This window comes from Propithecus coquereli, unplaced genomic scaffold (genome assembly GCF_000956105.1).
Source record: "Propithecus coquereli isolate 6110/MARCELLA unplaced genomic scaffold, Pcoq_1.0 Scaffold676, whole genome shotgun sequence".
NCBI lineage: Eukaryota > Metazoa > Chordata > Mammalia > Primates > Indriidae > Propithecus > Propithecus coquereli.
In genome coordinates, this window is record NW_012152796.1 from 91749 (window position 1) to 110078 (window position 18330).

General features: G+C 60.5%; 1 protein-coding gene across 7 annotated transcripts; it reads left to right on the forward strand.

Annotated features, from left to right (window-relative positions):
• Window positions 1–272: 272 nt before the first annotated feature.
• Window positions 273–16145, forward strand: PDLIM7 (PDZ and LIM domain 7 (enigma)). Of its 7 annotated transcripts, none has more exons than XM_012660730.1 (13): window positions 279–350; window positions 1331–1437; window positions 5060–5211; window positions 5285–5315; window positions 5745–5863; window positions 6473–6609; window positions 6711–6747; window positions 7739–7809; window positions 7971–8208; window positions 9143–9323; window positions 15391–15511; window positions 15600–15715; window positions 15815–16145. In XM_012660730.1, the coding sequence occupies exons 2-13, from the start codon at window positions 1342–1344 to the stop codon at window positions 15899–15901; spliced, it is 1386 nt and encodes a 461-aa protein (XP_012516184.1). In that variant the 5' UTR covers window positions 279–350; window positions 1331–1341; the 3' UTR covers window positions 15902–16145. The 7 variants fall into 7 exon arrangements, with proteins under 7 accessions (XP_012516190.1, XP_012516184.1, XP_012516187.1 ...); XM_012660733.1 differs by having other exon boundaries at window positions 7748–7809; XM_012660734.1 differs by lacking the exon at window positions 5745–5863 and adding an exon at window positions 6207–6223.
• Window positions 16146–18330: the final 2185 nt, after the last annotated feature.

Below are 18330 nucleotides of genomic sequence, written 5' to 3' on the forward strand. Positions count from 1 at the left end.
GACTAGCGCCAGGCCGGGGGGTTTCGAAGGCCGCGTCCCCTCGCTCGCCAGTGGGAGGCGCACGGGACCGGGCGGGGCGGTGTCTCCGGCGGGGCGTCCCCAGCGCAGGCCCCGCCCCGGCCGCCCCGCGAGCCGCCGCTTGCGACCCGGGCGGAGGAATTGGGCCGGGCGTCCCACCCGCGGAGAGAGCCTCGTGGGCGTGGCCACGCGGGGCGTGCCTTGTGGCCCCGCCCCCTTCCGTGGGTTCAAAGCGGATGGCGGCCGCGGGGCGGGGTCACAACTCGGGCCGCCAGTCCCCGCGCGGCTCCCTGGAGCCCGCCGCCGAGCAGCGCCCCGGCGGGGCCGAGCAGGTACTGGCGACCATGCGGGGCGTCTTGGGCTGGGCCAGGCGGGGGCCCGGGGCCCGCTGAGGACCACAAAGGGCACTGGGGTTCGTGGCCAGCGCTGTGCTTCCTCCCGCGGGCCCGGGCCCTGCCTCCGCCCCCGCCTTCCTGCCGCGAAGCCCGTGGCGGCGGGGAAGATTGGCGCTTGCGCCGCTTCCTGCGGCCGGGACCGGCCAAGGCATGGGGCTCGGGCTGAGGACTAGGGGAAACTGAGTCACGTCGGTGTGGGAGCGGTCCTGTGTGGGAGGCACCACCCCCACTGGGCTCCAGGATGGATTCCCCCTCCTGGTCACGCTTTGGGGTCCTGGCCCCCACCGATTTCCGCAGGGGCTTCAACCCGCTCCTGCCCCCTCCTCCTTCAGCACCCAGGGGTCCCGCTCTGGCTCCCAGCAGCCTAGACTGGTCCGAGAATGGCTAGGACCCGCTCCAGCCGCTTCCCTCCCCTCTCCTCCCCTCCCCTCCCTTCCCTTCCCCCTCGCGTCCCGAGCCCCCGAGTGCTCCCTCCGCTGGCTCTCCGCACAGTGTCAGCTTACACGCCTTATATAGTCCGAGCAGGCTCCAGCCGCGGCCTGCCTGCCGGGACCTGGGGGCGGGGGAGAGGAGAGCCGGCCCCTGACTCACCCTGCCGCCCAAAGCTCCAGGCTGGCATGGGGGGAGGCCGTGCCAAATTAGCCCCGCGGCCCACCGCTGGATGAAGACCTCCCCAACCCTGGATGCGGGCACCCCTCACTGCCCCAGTCCCTGGGGGAGGGAACCCGGTCCTGTCTTTACAAAGTAAGGTCCTCCAGCCAACAGCCCAGCCCAGCCTGAGGAGATACCTGCCTACCTGTGCCTTGGGTGTGCTCCCATCTGCCAGTGCCTGCTTGGCACATGTCCAGGGCTAATGTCCTGCGCTGGCCCTGCCTGCCCAGCATGCCAGACACTCACCTTCCCTTCTCTCCTCTCAGGAGCCAGCACCATGGATTCCTTCAAGGTAGTGCTGGAGGGGCCAGCACCTTGGGGCTTTCGGCTGCAAGGGGGCAAGGACTTCAATGTGCCCCTCTCCATCTCTCGGGTGAGCCTAGGTTGGGGGAGGGGCTTCCCCACAGACCTTTGGGTGCTGCCATGTCCAGTGGGTGACGGGAGGAGTCTGAGCAGGAGTGAGCCAGGGGCCGACAGGCCAGAGATGTGGTGGGTACCTGCTACAAGGACTTCCACCTAGGTGGGTACTGAGAGAGGAGCCCCCGAGCATCCCCAGCACTGCACTGTTCTGCTGCTATTCCACCAAGCTCCCGTGGCCACTGCTGAGGGCCGGGGCCGGGGCGGGGGCGGGGGGGAGGCCCATTCTGCATGATGGGAACCTGAGGTCTCCAGGAAGTGTCTGAGCTTGAGAGAGCAATGGTTGGAGCCAGGCTCCAGGCAGGGCACTCTGAGATGGGATCTCGCTTCACCTTCACTGCCACCCAGGGAATAGCAGTCTTCATCTTGTTTCTCTAGGTGAGGGAACTTGGAGAGGCGGAGGGGCTCATTCAGTGGGATTTAAGTTGAGGCTCAGGATGGCCTGCACTTTTTGTGGGTAGGAACAGGAGGTCTCTCCCCAGCCTATGTGGGGACCTGCATCCCCACCCACATTCAGGATGCAGTGGCCTTTGACCCCAAGCAGAAGTGTGGGAGAGGGCTCAGTTCTAGGGCCCTGACTTCAACTCCTGATAGCCTGCCCTGGTGGGGCGGAGCTGGGGGCTGGCTCCTCCCTATAGCAGGGGGATTGCCTTATAAGCCCAAGAATGCAGCCCCATGCTGGGATAGCCAACAGTGGCTAGAGTCTGTGGAGCCTAAAAGGGCTGGCCTGGGCCTGGACTCCTGCACCCCGTATGTGGGCCCCTCAGCTGCAGCTCCAGCTGTAGGGGCCAGTTGCGGGACACAGAGCAAACCGCCTGCCCAGAGTGAGTGAGGCCAGCCCTTTGGCTGGTATCTCTGACTGGCCTGGGGGTCAGCGGGGGGCGGGGACTTCCTGCCCCTATATCCGGCTGCCCAGAGACCCACCCAGGCGCCGGTGGGCAGGCAGCGGTGGCAGAAAGCCAGAGCAAGCCCAGCCCGGAGTGGGCTGGAGGGTTGTCCAGGCACTGCCCAGCCTAAGAGGGCCTCAAGACAGTTTTTCTGTGGGACTGGGCTTGGTGGCCAGGGCAGGCAGGCACTGCTCTTCCCAGGGATCCTCCCATGGGGTTCTCCTGGAGCCTGCCCTGCCAGCAGGATAGCTAAGGGCAGTGGTCCCCTACCACACCCACATCCCCCTACGCAATCCTCAAGCCTTGTCAACCCTGAAAACCTACCCTACATCCCCTGCCCTGGTAAGGTGCTGGCTAGTGTGGGTGGCTCGCCGGCATTTCTTCATTGATGGGAATGACTTTCAGATGTGGCCTCTTGGGGGCACTCTGGGCCCAGGCTCCCTTGTCAGCAGCCCCAGCATGTGGGTGGGGCCACCAGCTGGGCCCAGCCCTGGAGTTGGACCTAGGCCCAGGTGGGTGGGCGGCTGGGTGGGGTGGTCTTTTCTGAGTTAGGCTGGCCCCGGCCCCCTCCCCTGACCCCGGAATGGCGGAATGGAGCAGGGAGAGAAAAGGGAGGGACGGGACTGGCTGTGGGCCTGGGCTGGAGATGAGGTAACGTCTGGGACTGGGGGGTTGGGCTACTCAGGCTGACTCACCCCCACCCCATGCAGTGTCCAGCCCCCTGGCTTTTCCCCTCCTTGGGCCCTCTGGCCTCGCCCTGCCCCTGGCTTGCCTGCTCCCTGCTTCTCTCTCCAGCCCCCTCCCCCGCTCTTCTGCTTCACTCTCCATGCTGTGCCCACTCCCCTAGCCCTCCCTGCTCCAAGGAAGGAAGTGGTCCCCACTCCCACCCCTTCTTCCAAGAGCCAGCTGCTCCTGCCCACCCCAAGACCCCCACCTCAGCCTCAGCCCACCTCCCAGGAGCCAGTGCTTGTGGGTAGGGAGTGGCTGGACCAGGTTTCCCTTCTACTGACTCACCATGGCCTTGAGTAAGTCACTTCCCCTCAAGGGCGTCGCTTCCCCGTGCCCATTAGAAGGGGCTGGATTGAACTAAAAGGTGAGATAGGGGATCCAGGCCCCAAACTCAACCAGGGGATCAGGGAGTCTTTCCAGTTGGGCTGACTCCTCAATTGGGTCCTCATGCTCAGCAGAGGTGCCTAGAGTGCTGGAGCTTCAGGGTCAGAGTCAAATCCTGGCCCTGCCTCTTACTAGCTGGGTAACTTGAGGTAAGTTGCTTAACTTCTCTGTGTGTTTTCCCAAGTGTAAAATGGGTATAATCCCAGACTACTCCACAGGGTTGTTTGGAGGATTCAGTGGCAATATGTGGCAGTACTGGGTGCTCACTAAATATTAACATAAGCTGCTATTCTTACTATTATTATTTAGTGAACGAAGAGGGGCCACCCAGCTCTCTTACTCTCCTAACCTCCCATGCAAGCATGAAACAGTCGTCAAAGCCAGCTTTCCCTTCTTGTCCCAGTGCTGTGCCCTCTGACATCTCTCTGTCACCTCTTACCTCCCCTCTCCCTGCCTCTGCTCAGCCTGTGCACTGGCCCACCTGAGGAGCCTCCTGGGGCCACCAGCAGCCCCCAGTCCCCCACCGGTGAAGTGTAAATTTGTTTTCTTTCACTGCCCCGCAGAAGCCTGCTCAATGCATTCCGGGTCCCTTGCCAGATGGCTGGGTGGCCCCGTGGGCTCAGACCCATAGATAGCCACCCCTGCCTGTGTTGACAGGGCTGGGCCCAGTGGGGTTTGTTGGGGTCACCTCTATCAGGGTCCTGGGAAATACCCCATCCCAGGCCTTAAAACTGCAAGCTGTCCCTCTACCCTCAAGGCCAAGTCCTGGTTTCTACCCCTGACATTCGAAGCTGTCATGAGCAGACGTTCTCACCCGGTAGGCAGCACACCGCATTCTCCTTTGCCAAGGCCCGCTGCTTCCCGGAAGTCATCCTTGATGGTCTCAGCTGATGCTGGTGGTGACCATTCCTCCCAGCCTACTTATTTCCCCTCATGTGCTGTAGGAACTGGGAGTTCCCAAATCAGGGCCTGAAGGACTGGAGCCAGGGGAGTGATGGAGCAATTAAGGGCCCGGAAGTGACACCCATTTACAGCCTATGAGGCCCCAGCTGCCACCATAGGCCCCAGTCAGGCACTATTCACAGGGAACCTGGAGATGACAGGGCCTATTCCCGGCTCACAAAGGGTCCTGGCAGGTCCCTGCAGGTGGCCCCAGGACAGGGTGGTGGAGCATGAGAGGTGAGTGAGCCGCCAGCAGTGTCAGGAGGACGCTGCTATGTGCGCAGACGAGTGGACACATTTGGAAGGTGGACTGGCCTAAGCAAGAGGCCAGCGGGAGCCTCAAAAGGCTGTGGTCCTAGCTGGAAGGCTTGGGTTTTAGCCCGGGGATGGCTGTTTGTTGATGTCCTAACACTTTCTGGACCATGGGGGAGGATTGTGGAGGCGAGTAAATCAATAAGCAGTGTGATCGGGGTCATTGCGAAGCTCAGGTTAGCGCCACCATCTAGGTCGTTTTAGTATTGACAGCTGCCTAGAAATACATTGAAAGAACAGGTCTGTGGGTTCTGGAAGTGGGGCAGCTTAGATTTGGCCTCAGTTTGGTGTGCTGAGTCTGGGCCTGCCTTCACCTCCCTGCAGCTCACTCCGGGAGGCAAGGCTGCGCAGGCTGGCGTGGCTGTGGGCGACTGGGTGCTGAGCATCGATGGCGAGAACGCGGGGGGCCTCACGCACATCGAAGCCCAGAACAAGATCCGTGCCTGTGGGGAGCGCCTCAGCCTGGGTCTCAGCAGGTGTGTGGGCGCCGCCTGCCGGTGGGGACCCCTTTGGGCCTGGCCTGCCATCACGCTTTCACTTCTCCCCTAGGGCCCAGCCGGCTCAGAGCAAACCGCAGAAGGTACGCGGCAGCCTGGGACATCTGGGCGGTGGGCAGGGTGGGCTTGGTCGCCGGGGCTGACTTGCCCTCCCTGGCACAGCCTCGGTGCCCCCATCCCTGGCTGGGAGTAAAGGGGAGAGGCCAGGGCTGGAGCTGGGGAGGGTCCAGGGAACAACGGAATTGAGCCGGGGGTTGCCGCACGGTCCCGGTACCACGCATGTCTGCCTGTCTGTCCGCCCGCCTCCCGCCCGCCTGCCTGCGCTGTGTGCCCACCCGCACTCAGTCCTCCCCGGGCCCTGCTGGGCTGAGACCATCACTCCCAAATGGGCCCCTGGAAACCTGAGTGGCCCTCTCCCCACTCACCTCCAGCCAGATGTGTCGGGGCGGGTCGCCCCACTGCCACCCAGACCCCCACCCCTGCCCGCCCTGCCCCGCTCTGTCTCTGCCCAGGCCCTGGCCCCCGCCGCGGACCCCCCGCGGTACACCTTTGCACCCAGCGCCTCCCTCAACAAGACGGCCCGGCCCTTCGGGGCGCCCCTGCCCGCTGACAGCGCCCCGCAGCAGAATGGGTACGTGGCCCCGCCGCCCAGCCGCGGCCCCACACCCGCTGTCCGCTGCTGCTCTGCGCTGCGCCCTGCCTGGCGGAACCGTGCGGCCGCGACCCCTGGTGGCCGGGGTGGGGGCCGCAGGCCCAGGGCCTCTCCCAAGGATGTGGCTCCTGCCCGGCACCGCCCTCCAACGAGGCAGCGCCAGGCGGTGGCCCAGGGTTGGGGTGTGGTGCCAGGCCAGCTGAGCCCGGCACAGTCAGTGCTGCCTTACCCCCGGCTGCTCTGACCCCTCCCCATCTTTCTTCCTACCCTGTGTCTATCCCTTTGTCCTTTTATCTGTCCATCTGTCTTATTTCCTTCACAGGTGCAGACCCCTGACAAGTCAGTGAGCCCCTTCTGCCTGTCCCTCTCTTCCTTCCTTTTTGCACTGTGGGCGGCGGCCCCTCCCCACCCTGGCTGCCTCCTCTCCACTCTGACTGCCCTCCTGTCCCCCGCCCAGCCACTCAGTGGGCCCTGGCCTTGCCCTTCCCCACTCCCTCCCTTCACCGTAGCCCACCTGCACCAGGTCCTGGGAGGGGCTGCCCCACTGCCCAGCCTGGCCACAGGTTCTGAGCCACACCCTCCCCACAGACAGCCTCTCCGGCCACTGGCCCCAGATGCCAGCAAGCAGCGGCTGATGGAGAACACGGAGGACTGGCGGCCGCGGCCTGGTACGGGCCAGTCCCGCTCCTTCCGCATCCTTGCCCACCTCACGGGCACCGAGTTCAGTAAGTGCTGGCCCAGGGCAGGGCGGACTTTCCTAGCCCCAGCCAGACCTAAACGCTCACCCTCTGTTTCTCTTGGCCAATGCCCGCCTCTGTCCTCTCAGTGCAAGACCCGGATGAGGAACACCTGAAGAAATCAAGGTAAAAGGACAGGCACCAGCCCCTCTCTCCCATCTTCGTGTCTTCCATCGTAGCCACCACCCCGGTGTCTGCTCCTGGGGCTTCCCAGCCAGCATTCTCCATTCCCCTCCCTCCCTTCCTCCCTTTCTCCCTTCCTCCCTTCTTTCCTTCCTTCCTGCCTTCCTCCCTGCCTCCCTTCCATCTCTCCTTCTTTCCACTTCCTCCTCCCTCTCTCTGCCCCTCAGGGAAAAGTATGTCCTGGAGCTGCAGAGCCCATGCTACACACGCCTTCGGGACTGGCACCACCAGCGCTCTGCCCACGTGCTCAACGTGCAGTCGTAGCCGGGCCCTCTCCGGCCAGCTGCCCTCTTTGCCTCCCTCTTTCTGTTCCTCCTGCCCTGGGAACCCCCCTTGGTGCCTCCAGCTTCTGCCTACCTCACCACCCCTCTCATGCCCCTGGCCTAAGCCTCCTGCTGGCCTGGCCCTGGCAGCCCACCTGGCTGGGGCCTGGCTTTGTCTGCCGCTGGCTTCCCTCTCTGCCCTGTGGTCCTGCTGTCTGCCAGGTCTGTGCTGCCTCAGGCATGGAAATAAACATTCTCAGTCCTGCCTGCTCTGCCTCTGTCATCTATCTTGGTGGGCCTGGTTTACATTTTGGGTGTGGGGGTGTTTGATGGTTCAGACTCAGTGTGGGACCTGCCATTCTGGGTCTCAGTGGGAGGGTATGCCTGGCAAAGGGGGCCCTGCCCTGCCATCAGAGCCAGCTCTCTGGCATGAGGGAGCCCCAAGATCTGCCCCGGAAGTGGGAACCCTGCTCTACCTCCCGGCTCCAGACAGCAGTCCAGTTAGCTGTGCGTGGCTAGGAGAAGCTGTCCTCCCCTCCTACCCCAGGGGGACCTGCAGTCCAGCCCAGCAGCTCTCCTGCACCCAGGCATCTCCCGTGGGGCCAGCTGGACCCAGGTTGGGGGGAGGGGCCACGTCAGGAGCCTCAGCCATGCAGGGCCTTGAATGGCAGATCTTGCAGCCAGGTGCCCAGGACGGAAGCCCCAGCCCCAGCCTCAGCTACACCCCAGGAACCCTGGCCTGGTGAGAGAGGGTGGGCTTGGGCTTAGGGAAAGGTATGGGGGTGGTGGGTTCCTCAAAGGGGTAGGGGGGTGGTGTGCTCCTCAGAGCTGCCCTGGGCTCCACCCTCTGTCCTTTGGGGCCCCTGGTTACCCCTCTGGAGCCACTTTCCTTGGCCCTGGCAGGTCCTACCACCACTAGCCCCACCAGCCGCCCGCCCTGGGCCGTGGACCCTGCATTCGCTGAGCGCTACGCACCAGACAAAACAAGCACAGTGCTGACCCGGCACAGCCAGCCGGCCACGCCCACGCCTCTGCAGAATCGCACCTCCATCGTGCAGGCGGCTGCTGGAGGGGGCACAGGAGGGGGCGGCAGCAGCAACGGCAAGACTCCTGTGTGCCACCAGTGTCACAAGGTCATCCGGTGGGTAGCCCCTTCCTTTCCTACCCTCGCCTTGCCTGGCCTGCAGTCTGGTCCTGGACTGTGTGCCCACTTGTCTTGCCTCAGCTGCCACTGGGGGACAATAACGTTTCGGTTCCCAGATGGAGTGGAGGGGATAGGGACCTGGCCTGGGTCCCCAGATTCTTAATCCCAAACTACATTAACCAGTGGCAGCATCCATCTGCCCTTGCGAAATGGCAGAAGGGCCCCCACACAACGAAGCTACACGCACGGACTCCCTGCTCTGCACAAAGAAGGGCCTGCCTCCCAGCCCCTCTGCCTCTCTGTCTTGCTCTCGGTCTCTCTTTGCTCTTACAGCAGACAGACCAAAGGGCCCTCCTTCTATGCACTGCTCCCTGGGGCCCAGTAGGGTCACACAGGCCTCTGGAATCACTGTGCCAAATTCTAGAGGCTTCCTAGTTTTCAGCCTTGGCCCTGGTCTGCGCTCGACTCTTACCAGTTTTTAGCAGAAGCTCTGCAGAGGATGCCCTCCTTCAGACACCCCTGTTGATCGGGGACATGCGGGGCCCTCCCCAGGCTGGGTGGAACAGGAAGGCAGGATAGACAAGGTGGGCACCAGGGTCTGCCCAGGTGTCCTTGGCACTCCAGGCCTCCTGCCCCCCCAGGTGCCAGTTCCTCAGGGTTGTCTCCTTAGGCTCAAGTTGTCCCCCCACTCAGTCCTCCCTGCTCTAAAACTGCCTGTCCTGTCTTCAGGCCGTACAGTGTGACAGAGCTGGCTCTCTTCAAGCTTCATCACTCTCACTGTCCCTTCCCAAGCTTGTCTTGGAGAGTGGGGAGAATGAACTTCCCCACCCGAGGCTTCCCAATAGGTGGTCAATAGACCCACTTGGGCTCTGGCCAAAAGCCCAGCCTCATTTGTATGTGTTCCCTCTGACGGCCCTCACCTCCCTCTCAGGGGGCGCTACCTGGTGGCGCTGGGCCACGCATACCACCCAGAGGAGTTCGTGTGCAGCCAGTGCGGAAAGGTTGTGGAAGAGGGCGGCTTCTTCGAGGAGAAGGGCACCGTCTTCTGCCCCCCATGCTATGACGCGCGCTATGCACCCAGCTGTGCCAAGTGCAAGAAGAAGATCACTGGCGTGAGTGGGGCTGGCGGGCGGGGGAGGCGAGTCCCCTGCCTGTCGGCTTGGGAGTGTCGAGCCGGGCCTGGGGCCTGCCCTGCATAAGCCCTTCAGATCCTTAACAGCCTGATAAACAGGCTGCTATATTGGTCTCACTTTATATTAGATAGGATCCTCTTAACAAATGACCGAAGTCCTACTTAGAAGGGCTCAATGAAAAAAAGAAAGGTATTGGCTCAAATGACTGTAAAGCCCAAGGTGCTAATTTCAGGCCCAGCTGAATCCAGGCACTGAGGTCATCAGGACTCTGTCGCTTCTGCTCTCATCTGCGTTGGCTCCTTCCCCAGCACGCTTTGCCCTAGAAGGCAGCAAAGATGGTGCTGCAGTATCTCCAGGGTTACAAGTCACTGTAGTGCCACAGGCTGAAAGATCACTCTCTGTCCCAGGTGATGCACCAAAAGTCCCTGTGCCGATGCTCATGGGCCTGGCTTGGGTCACATGACTATCCCCGAACCAAGCCCGTGAGTCCGATTAGCAGGCCTCGGTGGCACCCAGCCCTGGAGCTGGGGGCAGCTGCCTGAACCCCAGACCAAGAGTGAGGGAATGAGCGGTTTGCTGTAATGAAAGCAGGGTGACACTGCTGTAGGAAGGGAAGCGCTAAACAAGCGAGAGGTGGCTGCTGTATCAGTTGGGATTGCATTCAGCTGCAACAACAGAAAACCCCACTACAGAGACTTAAACCGAGAGGGTTCCTTATTTCAGTCACAAGAATTCCAGGGCTAGAGCAAGCAGTCCAGCATGCCTTTGGGGGCCTAGGCTTTTCCTACCTTGTTGCTCCGGAATCCCGAGCATGTAGACCTTTGTTCCCAACCTTATCATATAATGGTTACCAGATGGCCGCTCAAGTCCCAGGCTGCTGTTCTCACTCCAGGCAGGCAGGAGAGAGGGAAGAGGCAATGGCGTTCTTTTAATGGGTTTTACCTCTGCACTCTGGAAGAAAAGCCGGGAATGGGCTTCCATCTTTATCGCTTTGGCTGGAACTGTCATATGACTGCCCCAGGCTGCGAGGGCAGCGGGGAGATGCAGTACTTAGCCGTCCAGCCTCAGTGACAGGGAAAGGCAAAGAAGAAGAGGGTTGAGAAAGGCTTCTGAGAGGCTAATCCTCAGCGTTCGCCACACCTAATGCTTGAGAAACTGAGGCTCCGGAAGATAACTTGCTGGGCTTTAAGTGTACGAGACTATTGAGTGGCAAAGCCAGAAATTCAGACTCAAAAATTTGTAACTCAAAATCCTCTTCTTCCCACGGAGGGTAAACACAAAGTGTAGTCTGACCAGGTTTCCTGTGGGAAAACCTGCTGCCACTCAGGACTGGGCTTGGGACTTGCTTGGGTCAGTGCATGTTAAGAGCTAAAAGTAGGCTGCGTATGATGACTCACACCTATAATCCCCAGCACTTTGGGAGGGATGAGAGGATCCTTTGAGGCCAGGAGTTCAAGAGCAGCCTGGGCAATATAGCAATACCCTGTCTCTACAAAAACTAAAAAAAAACAGCCAGGTGCAGTGGCACGTACCTGTAATCCCAGCTACTCAAGAGGCTAAGGCGGGAGGATCACTTCAGCCCAGGAGTTTGCGGCTACAGTGAGCTATGGTCAGGCCACTGCACTCCAGCATAGGCGACAGAGTGAGACCCTGTCTCTAAAAGAGAGCTAAAGTAATGGGCTGTTTCCACCTACTTATTCTATTTATTAGATGTGGACAGCATGCCAGGAGGTGTGCCCCATACCGGGCACACATGAACAAGACAGATGTGAGCCCTGCCCCCAGGAGCTCACACTGGGGAAGGGGACTCAGAGAGTGTCACAGGCTGAGGGCAGAGCCAGCCATTGTTCTTTACCCTAGGGGGAAGGGGCAGAACAGTCAGGGTTGATAAGCGGAGTAGGGTTCCTATTGTACATACATGGGAGCCAAGGCCCGGGGAGGGGCAGAAGCTGCCCGAGGCTGCACAGAGCAGGGGTCCTGAGCCAGGAGCAGCCCCAGGCCCTCCTGATGGCCACCTCCAGCTCTGCCTACCTCACCCTCCTTATTTCTGGATCTAGAGGCAGGGCTTCCAGATGTGGCCAGAGAGCTCTATGATGGTGATGTCCATATCAGTGAGGGCTACCTTGACTGAAGTGGTGGGAAACTCAAAATAATGGCTGCTTATTTCTTACCTAAAAAAGCCCAGGCATGGACAGTCTGGGACTGGTATGGTAGGCTCCTGTATCTTGTTGCTCGGCTGTCGTCTCCTCCTGCTTGCCGTGCATAATCCAAGGTGGCTCTTGGGCCTCAGCCAAAACATCCATGTCCCAGCCAGCAGGAGGTGGGAGGGGAAAAAAGGGGCCAGAGCCCCTTGGCATCCATCTTCAGAGGATGCTGCCGCCCAGCTGTCTGCTTCCATCCCGTTGGTCAGAACCCAGTCGTGACCACACTGAGCTACAAGGGAAGCTGGGAAATATGGTCTTTATTTTGGGCAACCATGTGCCCAGCAAAAAATGGGGGTTCCATCAGTAGGCATGAAGAGGAGAAGGGACATCGTCTGGGTTTGCTTCCTTAGATCAAGGCCCTACTGTTGTCTGACTGCTCTGCTTTCACTCTACCTGCTGGCTCGTCCCACCCCACCCCGGGCCAGGAGGGATCGCCCCTGCCACAGATGAGAAGGTGAGACCCAGAGGGCCTGGCTAGCTTCTGGCGGGAGTAAGCCTTGGGTGGCAGGCCCTGCTGCCCCAGCCAGGCCCATACGTCCATCTTCATCTCGTTGGCTGGAACTGTGGTCACATGACCACTCTGGGGCCCAGGACTTGGTACAAACAGCCCTGTTTTCAACCCATGGAGTTCATACCTGGGGAAGTGAGATGGGACGAGAGGAAAGGCCCGAGGTGTATGTAGTGAGTACATTGTGGGGGCCTGGCTTCCCGCGTGCAGGGACTCCAGATCCTGACAGACCCTAGGGAGCCCCCGCCTCACCCCCCGGGAGGCAGGAATCTAACCTTGAGCCTGACAGTGCTGTGGCAGGGCAGTTCCCTGGAGACGCTCCCCGCCACTGGCCCCGTGCCTGCCGCGCCCAGTGCTCAGGCTGGAGCACAGGGACAGCAAGACGGGATGGGAATGTTGTGACAAGTTGGAGGGAAGTTTGGGTAGGGGGACACATCAGAGGGACGTGGCCCCGTCGGGATGGTCTGGGGAGTCCTGTGCTCTCGAGTCCCGTCCCCCACCACCAGCGCCCTCACCTGTGCTCCCGCCGCATGAGTCCCTTCCCGGCACCATGGGCCTTAGCGCAGGCCGTCCTCCCTGCCAGGGACACTCTGCAGCACGCTGCTTCCTTCTTTCCTCCCTCCATTCCTTCCTTCCTTCCCCCCCTCAAATATCACTTCCTCAGGAACACCTTCCCTAACACCTGCCCCCCACCGGGCCAGGTCCCCCACGCTGTGCCCTTCCGTGCGTGCGGCCTCGCCTCCCCAGGTGTGGCCCCTGCGGGTTGGGAGCAGGGCTCTCTGTGTCAGCACCTGCCCGCTTAGAGGAGGTGCTCAGTAAACACCTGAATAAGTGGCTGGCAGTGGCCGCTAAGTGGAAGTTAAACACAAGCAGGAGGGATCGGAGGGAGAGCGCATAGCGCGTGTCACGAGGTGACGCCTGGGAACAGTGTGAGATGAGGCAAGAGGTGAGCAGGGCTGTGAGGCCAGCTGTGCCGCAGAAAGCTTCCTCTGGGGTGGGTGGAGCGGAGCTCACACGGAGCTGGGGCCGTGGAGCCGCACCGTGAGGCAGGGCCGGCAGGCAGATGGACTAAGGCAACTTTAGCGGGTAAAAGAGAACTTGGTAACTGGGCCACAGCTTCTGAACACCAGCAGAACCCTGCGCCCCAGCTCGGCCCCCAACCCGGCAGCCCTGCCAGAACCCGTCTCCCACCAGCTCAAAGCCCAGATTCATGGCCAGGCGCGGTGGCTCACGCCTGTAATCTTAGCACTCTGAGAGGCCAAGGTTGGAGGATCACTCAAGGTCAGGAGTTCGAGACCAGCCTGAGCAAGAGTGAGACCCCCGTCTCTACTAAAAATAGAAAGGAATGAGCTGGACAACTAAAAATATATAGAAAATATTAGCCGGGCATGGCTAATAGCGCACACCTGTAGTCCCAGTCACTCGGGAGGCTGAGGCAGGAGGATCACTTGAGCCCAGGAGTTTGAGGTTGCTGTGAGCTAGGCTGACGCCACGGCACTCACTCTAGCCCGGGCAACAAAGAGAGACTCTGTCTCAAAAAAAAAAAAAAAAAAAGCCCAGATTCTTGCACTCCCTCTAGGGTCAACACTTTGCTCCTTTAAAAAAGGCAATACCAGACCATGGGAAACAGGCAGCTTCGGAGCCAGCCAGACATGAGCACCAAACCCATTTCTGCCGTGTATTGGCTGTGTGAACTTGGGCAAGTCGCTCTCTCTGGGACTCACTAAAGTGGGCCTGGCACTAACTGCTGGCCAGTGTGATTGCAAGGTCCACACGAGATGACGCAGATGTCGCAGAGGGCAGAAATGGGCCATCCAAGAGCTACTTGTCACCCATACTTTTGTCTTGCCTGGGCCACACTGTTTAGTTTTTAAATCAATGGCCAACATAAAAATCAGATTTCATTTTAGTACCTGACCTCAATTTCAACCTGAGCCTTCTAGGCAGGCATTCCTGAGTGAACCTGGCAGCACCGCCCTTAGAGGCAGAACAGGTGCTCCCCCATGACAGGGGGCTCTCCTTGGCCCCTGCAGGCACTGGATGTGGGACCCCCGGCTTCAAGCATGGGGCCATTCTCACAATAGCCCTGCAAGGCTGGGATTAGGTTCCCAGTTCACAAGGGACGGAACCAAGTCTGAGGAGAAGGTAAAGCTACTGGCCAAGTCACTCAGCTAAGAAGCAAGGTGTGGAGCACACTCTCTGACCACCCCCACCCCAGGCCCACACTGCTCCAAGCCTGCCCAGATCTGAATGCTGCTGGCCCTTGCTGGCCCTTGCTGGCCCTTGCTGGCCCTTGCTGGCCCTTGCTGGCCCAGGGCTCCTGGGGATGGCCGACTCAGCCCTGGGAGCCTCTACTGCCTCCTGCCCGCAGTGAGCCAGGTTAACTGGCCACCAAGGGCCAGGCACTGTTGGGGTAGATCAGTTAATAAAACAGTGGGTGCTTCATGCCGTCCTGGACTTTACATTTTAGCAGGAAGAAGGGGGGAGAGACAGGAAGGAACAGGCACAGTGAGTAGATTATCTGGTGGCACCTTGGGAGGACAGGTGTCGCAGAGGCAAGCGCAGAGTGAGGAGCGGTGTGGTCAGAGTGGGCTTCCTGGAGAAGATAGCCTCTGAGCAGAAACTTGAAGGAGGCGAACGGTGAGGCTGCGATACCTGGGGTAGAGTGATCCAGGCCGAGGGCACAGCCAGGGTAAAGCCTCAAGAGGGTGCACCTGGCATTTCAGTTGCGGGCAGGATCCACATGAGTGCGAGGGAGAGCAGCAGCAACAGTTGTGGGGGTTGAGGCCACGCCGGCCATCCTCACACCAGCCTTCCACTCGGAGAAGCACTGTGGGGTTTTGAGCGGGGATGCGATGCAGCCTGGCTTGGGTTGAAGAGGCCCCGTGGGGCCAGGGTTGGAGCGCACAGGGCAGGGCAGCGCGGTCGCCCAGGCCAGAGCTGGCTGTGTGCACAGCGTGCCGCAGGGAGGCCATGAGCAGCAGTCCGAATCCGGATGTGTCCTGGAGGTGGGCCCAGCAGGATTGACCAGCGCACCTGATGTGGACTGGGCGCCGAAGCGGGGTGTGGCTGGAGCAAGGGAGAGGGCGGAGCTGCCATCCGTGAGTGGGGCGGCTGGGGGAGGAGCAGGTCGGGGTGAGATCTGGAGCTGAGTTTTGGACAATGGCAAATCCGAGACGCCCATGGACGTCCAGTGGAGACCTCAGGGTTGGAGACAGAAGTGTGGGAGTTGGGTATTATTAACCATGAGAAGGAAGAGGGCCCGAGGCCAGTCTGCCTGTGTCCAGTGTTCCAGGGGAGGGGGCTGAGCCTCTGAGTGACTGCCCCCTCCTAGGAGATCATGCATGCCCTGAAGATGACCTGGCACGTGCGCTGCTTCACCTGCGCCGCCTGCAAGACTCCCATCCGGAACAGGGCCTTCTACATGGAGGAAGGGGCGCCCTACTGCGAGCGAGGTACAGGGTGGCCAAGCCAGGGCAAGGAGGAACAGGCCGTGGGGCAGGTGCAAATCCAGGCCCCCTTCCTCTCTGCCTCCATCCCCAGACTATGAGAAGATGTTTGGCACGAAATGCCGCGGCTGTGACTTCAAGATTGATGCCGGGGACCGCTTCCTGGAGGCGTTGGGCTTCAGCTGGCATGACACGTGCTTTGTTTGCTCGGTGAGAGCCCCTCCCCCACCTCTGGAATACATGACAGGTCCGGAAGGGGTCTCTTCTGCCGCCCCCAACCCCATGTGACTGGACCTTCACTGTTCCCAGATATGTCAGATCAACCTGGAAGGAAAGACCTTCTACTCCAAGAAGGACAAGCCTCTGTGCAAGAGCCATGCCTTCTCCCACGTGTGAGCCCTGCCGCCCACCGCTGCCATGGCTCTCCTGGCCCGAGGAGTCTGGAGTCATCACCTAGCATTTCTGGGTAGAGCTGACAATGGTCGCCCCAACCCCGACTCCCAGCCCGAGCCCGGGGCTCCCTGGGCCCTGCCCCACTCTCCTCACCTCCCCCCACTTCCTTCACTACCATCGCACGCCGGTGCTGGCCACACTGCCCCTGTTCACCTCCAGTGCCACAATAAACCTGTATCCAGCTGTGTCCTGTGTGCCCTGCCCCCGTGCACCAGCAATGTGGAATCTGAGGCATATAGCAGGGTGGGCCATCTTGGTGGTCCTCATGATAGGTACATGGAGGGTGCATGGTCGGCAGGAGGAGGTACAGGCAGGACCCTGTGTGCTGGGCCTGGTGCCCACAGACCTGCAGGGAGCCCCTGGGCTGGCCTGACCTGGAGGTTAGAGAAGTTTGGGATGGATCTGCAGGGAGGGAGCGTGGCGGCCGGAGGGGCTGTCCACCACCCACCATCCACCACTCGAGAACTGGAACGGAAGAAGGCAGGGCTGGAGAGGGCAGTCCGCAGGTTCTGGGAGGCCACAAGTGCCAGCAAGGAGCCTGGACTGTCTCCTGAGGGCAAGGCAGGGCAGGGCACCGAAGAGTTAGAAGAGTGAAGGGACCAGTTCAGATTTGTGTTGTAGGGAGAGGCCCCAGAGCAGCTGAGGACGGAGACAGGGAGAAGGGGCTGGGGCAGTGGTGGGGGCGGGATCAAGGAAGGGAGGAACTGACGCTGATATGGCAGAGATGGGACCCAGTGACAGGTCCCAGGGAGCCCAGTGTGGGGGCCCAGGGATAAGGAGTGGGGAGAAGAGGGATGGCAGCTTTGTGAGGCATCTAGTCTATACTAGACCTGCTCACGTCACCTCCCGTGGCACTCCCAGCACCCCTGCGAGAGCCTCGTTTTCCAGGTGAGGCTCAGAAAAGTTAGGAGGCCTGAGCGAGATCACGCAGTCACTGAGCCACAAGCCAAACTAGAAGCCAGGCCTGAAGCTGGGTGCAGCGTCCTGAGCACCATTCCCCAGCAGGCGCCCGAGAGGCTCGCTCTGCTTGGTCCTCAGGACTGGAGGCGTTGGGGGTGGCTTCGTCTTGCTCGGGTCTTCCTGCTTTCCACTGATGCCCTCCACTACCCTGGAGAGACTGTCATGTCTCCTGTCCCAGGCCTGGACTGGAGAGGAACTGAAGAAAGGGCCCAGACTAGGCTAGGGCAGTTCAGTGTGCCATGGCCACCTGTCCTGTGGGGGTCCCTGGCCTGAGACCTCCAACAGGTCCTTTGGCCAATCCCCTATAAGAGGGGAGAAGGGCTTCTCTGTTGTGGTCTCTCTCGGCCCCCTGGAGAATGCACGCAGAGCTCGGTGTGTCATTTTCAGGATGCCTTGCAGAGCCTAGAACTGGTGCTGCCGTGCAGTGGGTCCCGTATAAATGTGTGTTGAATGACTGAATGAGGTGCCTGTGGGACATTTAGGAGACAAAATCAGGAAGCAGCTCAAGATTCAAGTCTGGATTCACCTCAGATTCAATTTGGGAATGAACTTGGGACAGGTTCGGGGCTGTCAACATCGAGGCTCGTAATTAATGCCCAGGGAGAGCCGGGCAGTGGGGCCCACGCAGGTAACGTCAGCAGTAAAGCAGGTGGGATGCGGTTTTCTTTCGACCTGGACATCCTTGGCATGTTAAACATAGAGTATCTTTCACTTCCACAAGGAAATGTACTCTCTCCCACTTGTCTTGAACCATGAAGCCCTCTCAGTCCGTGCTCGGTTTCCATGGATACAAGCGAGCAAGAACACAGGGGGATGACAGCGGCTGTGGGAAGCCCATCTGGGGGCAGCCACCCCTCAGCCTGCGCCAAGGGCTGCCCCTGACAATGCCTAACTGTGGCCACATCTGCTGGTTTATCGACAGCATCTAGAGGCCCAGATTTTTACGTGAGATCTGGTTTTTTAATATTGGCAACTATATTCGATTTTTTAAATCCTATTAAAAAATAATAAATATGAATCAAATCCAGCATGACGACAGCAGGGCCTCAGCGCAGGGAAGAGACGAGAGCGGGAGCACCAGCATCACCGCACTGGGCAGAGATGAGGATGACGGCCTCCTCCGGGAGCTCTGGGGCAGGCGGGCCAGGGCAGGGCTAGAGCGGTTCAAGATGCTGCCAGTGTGTCAACCAGGCAGATAAGGCGAAGGAGTCCCCTTGGCATTTTCCAACAAGGTGACATTTGCCAGATCAGTTTAGCGGTGAGCTGGGGCAGCTGCCAGGGTTAAGGAGGAACGAGGGGGAAGGTGGTGAGGATGTGGAAGGAGAGAGCGCAGACAGCTCTTTTAAGAGGCTTGGCTGGGGTGGGCCAAGAGGACGGCCAAGGTTAGCTGAGAGGCCAGGATGTGGGAGGGG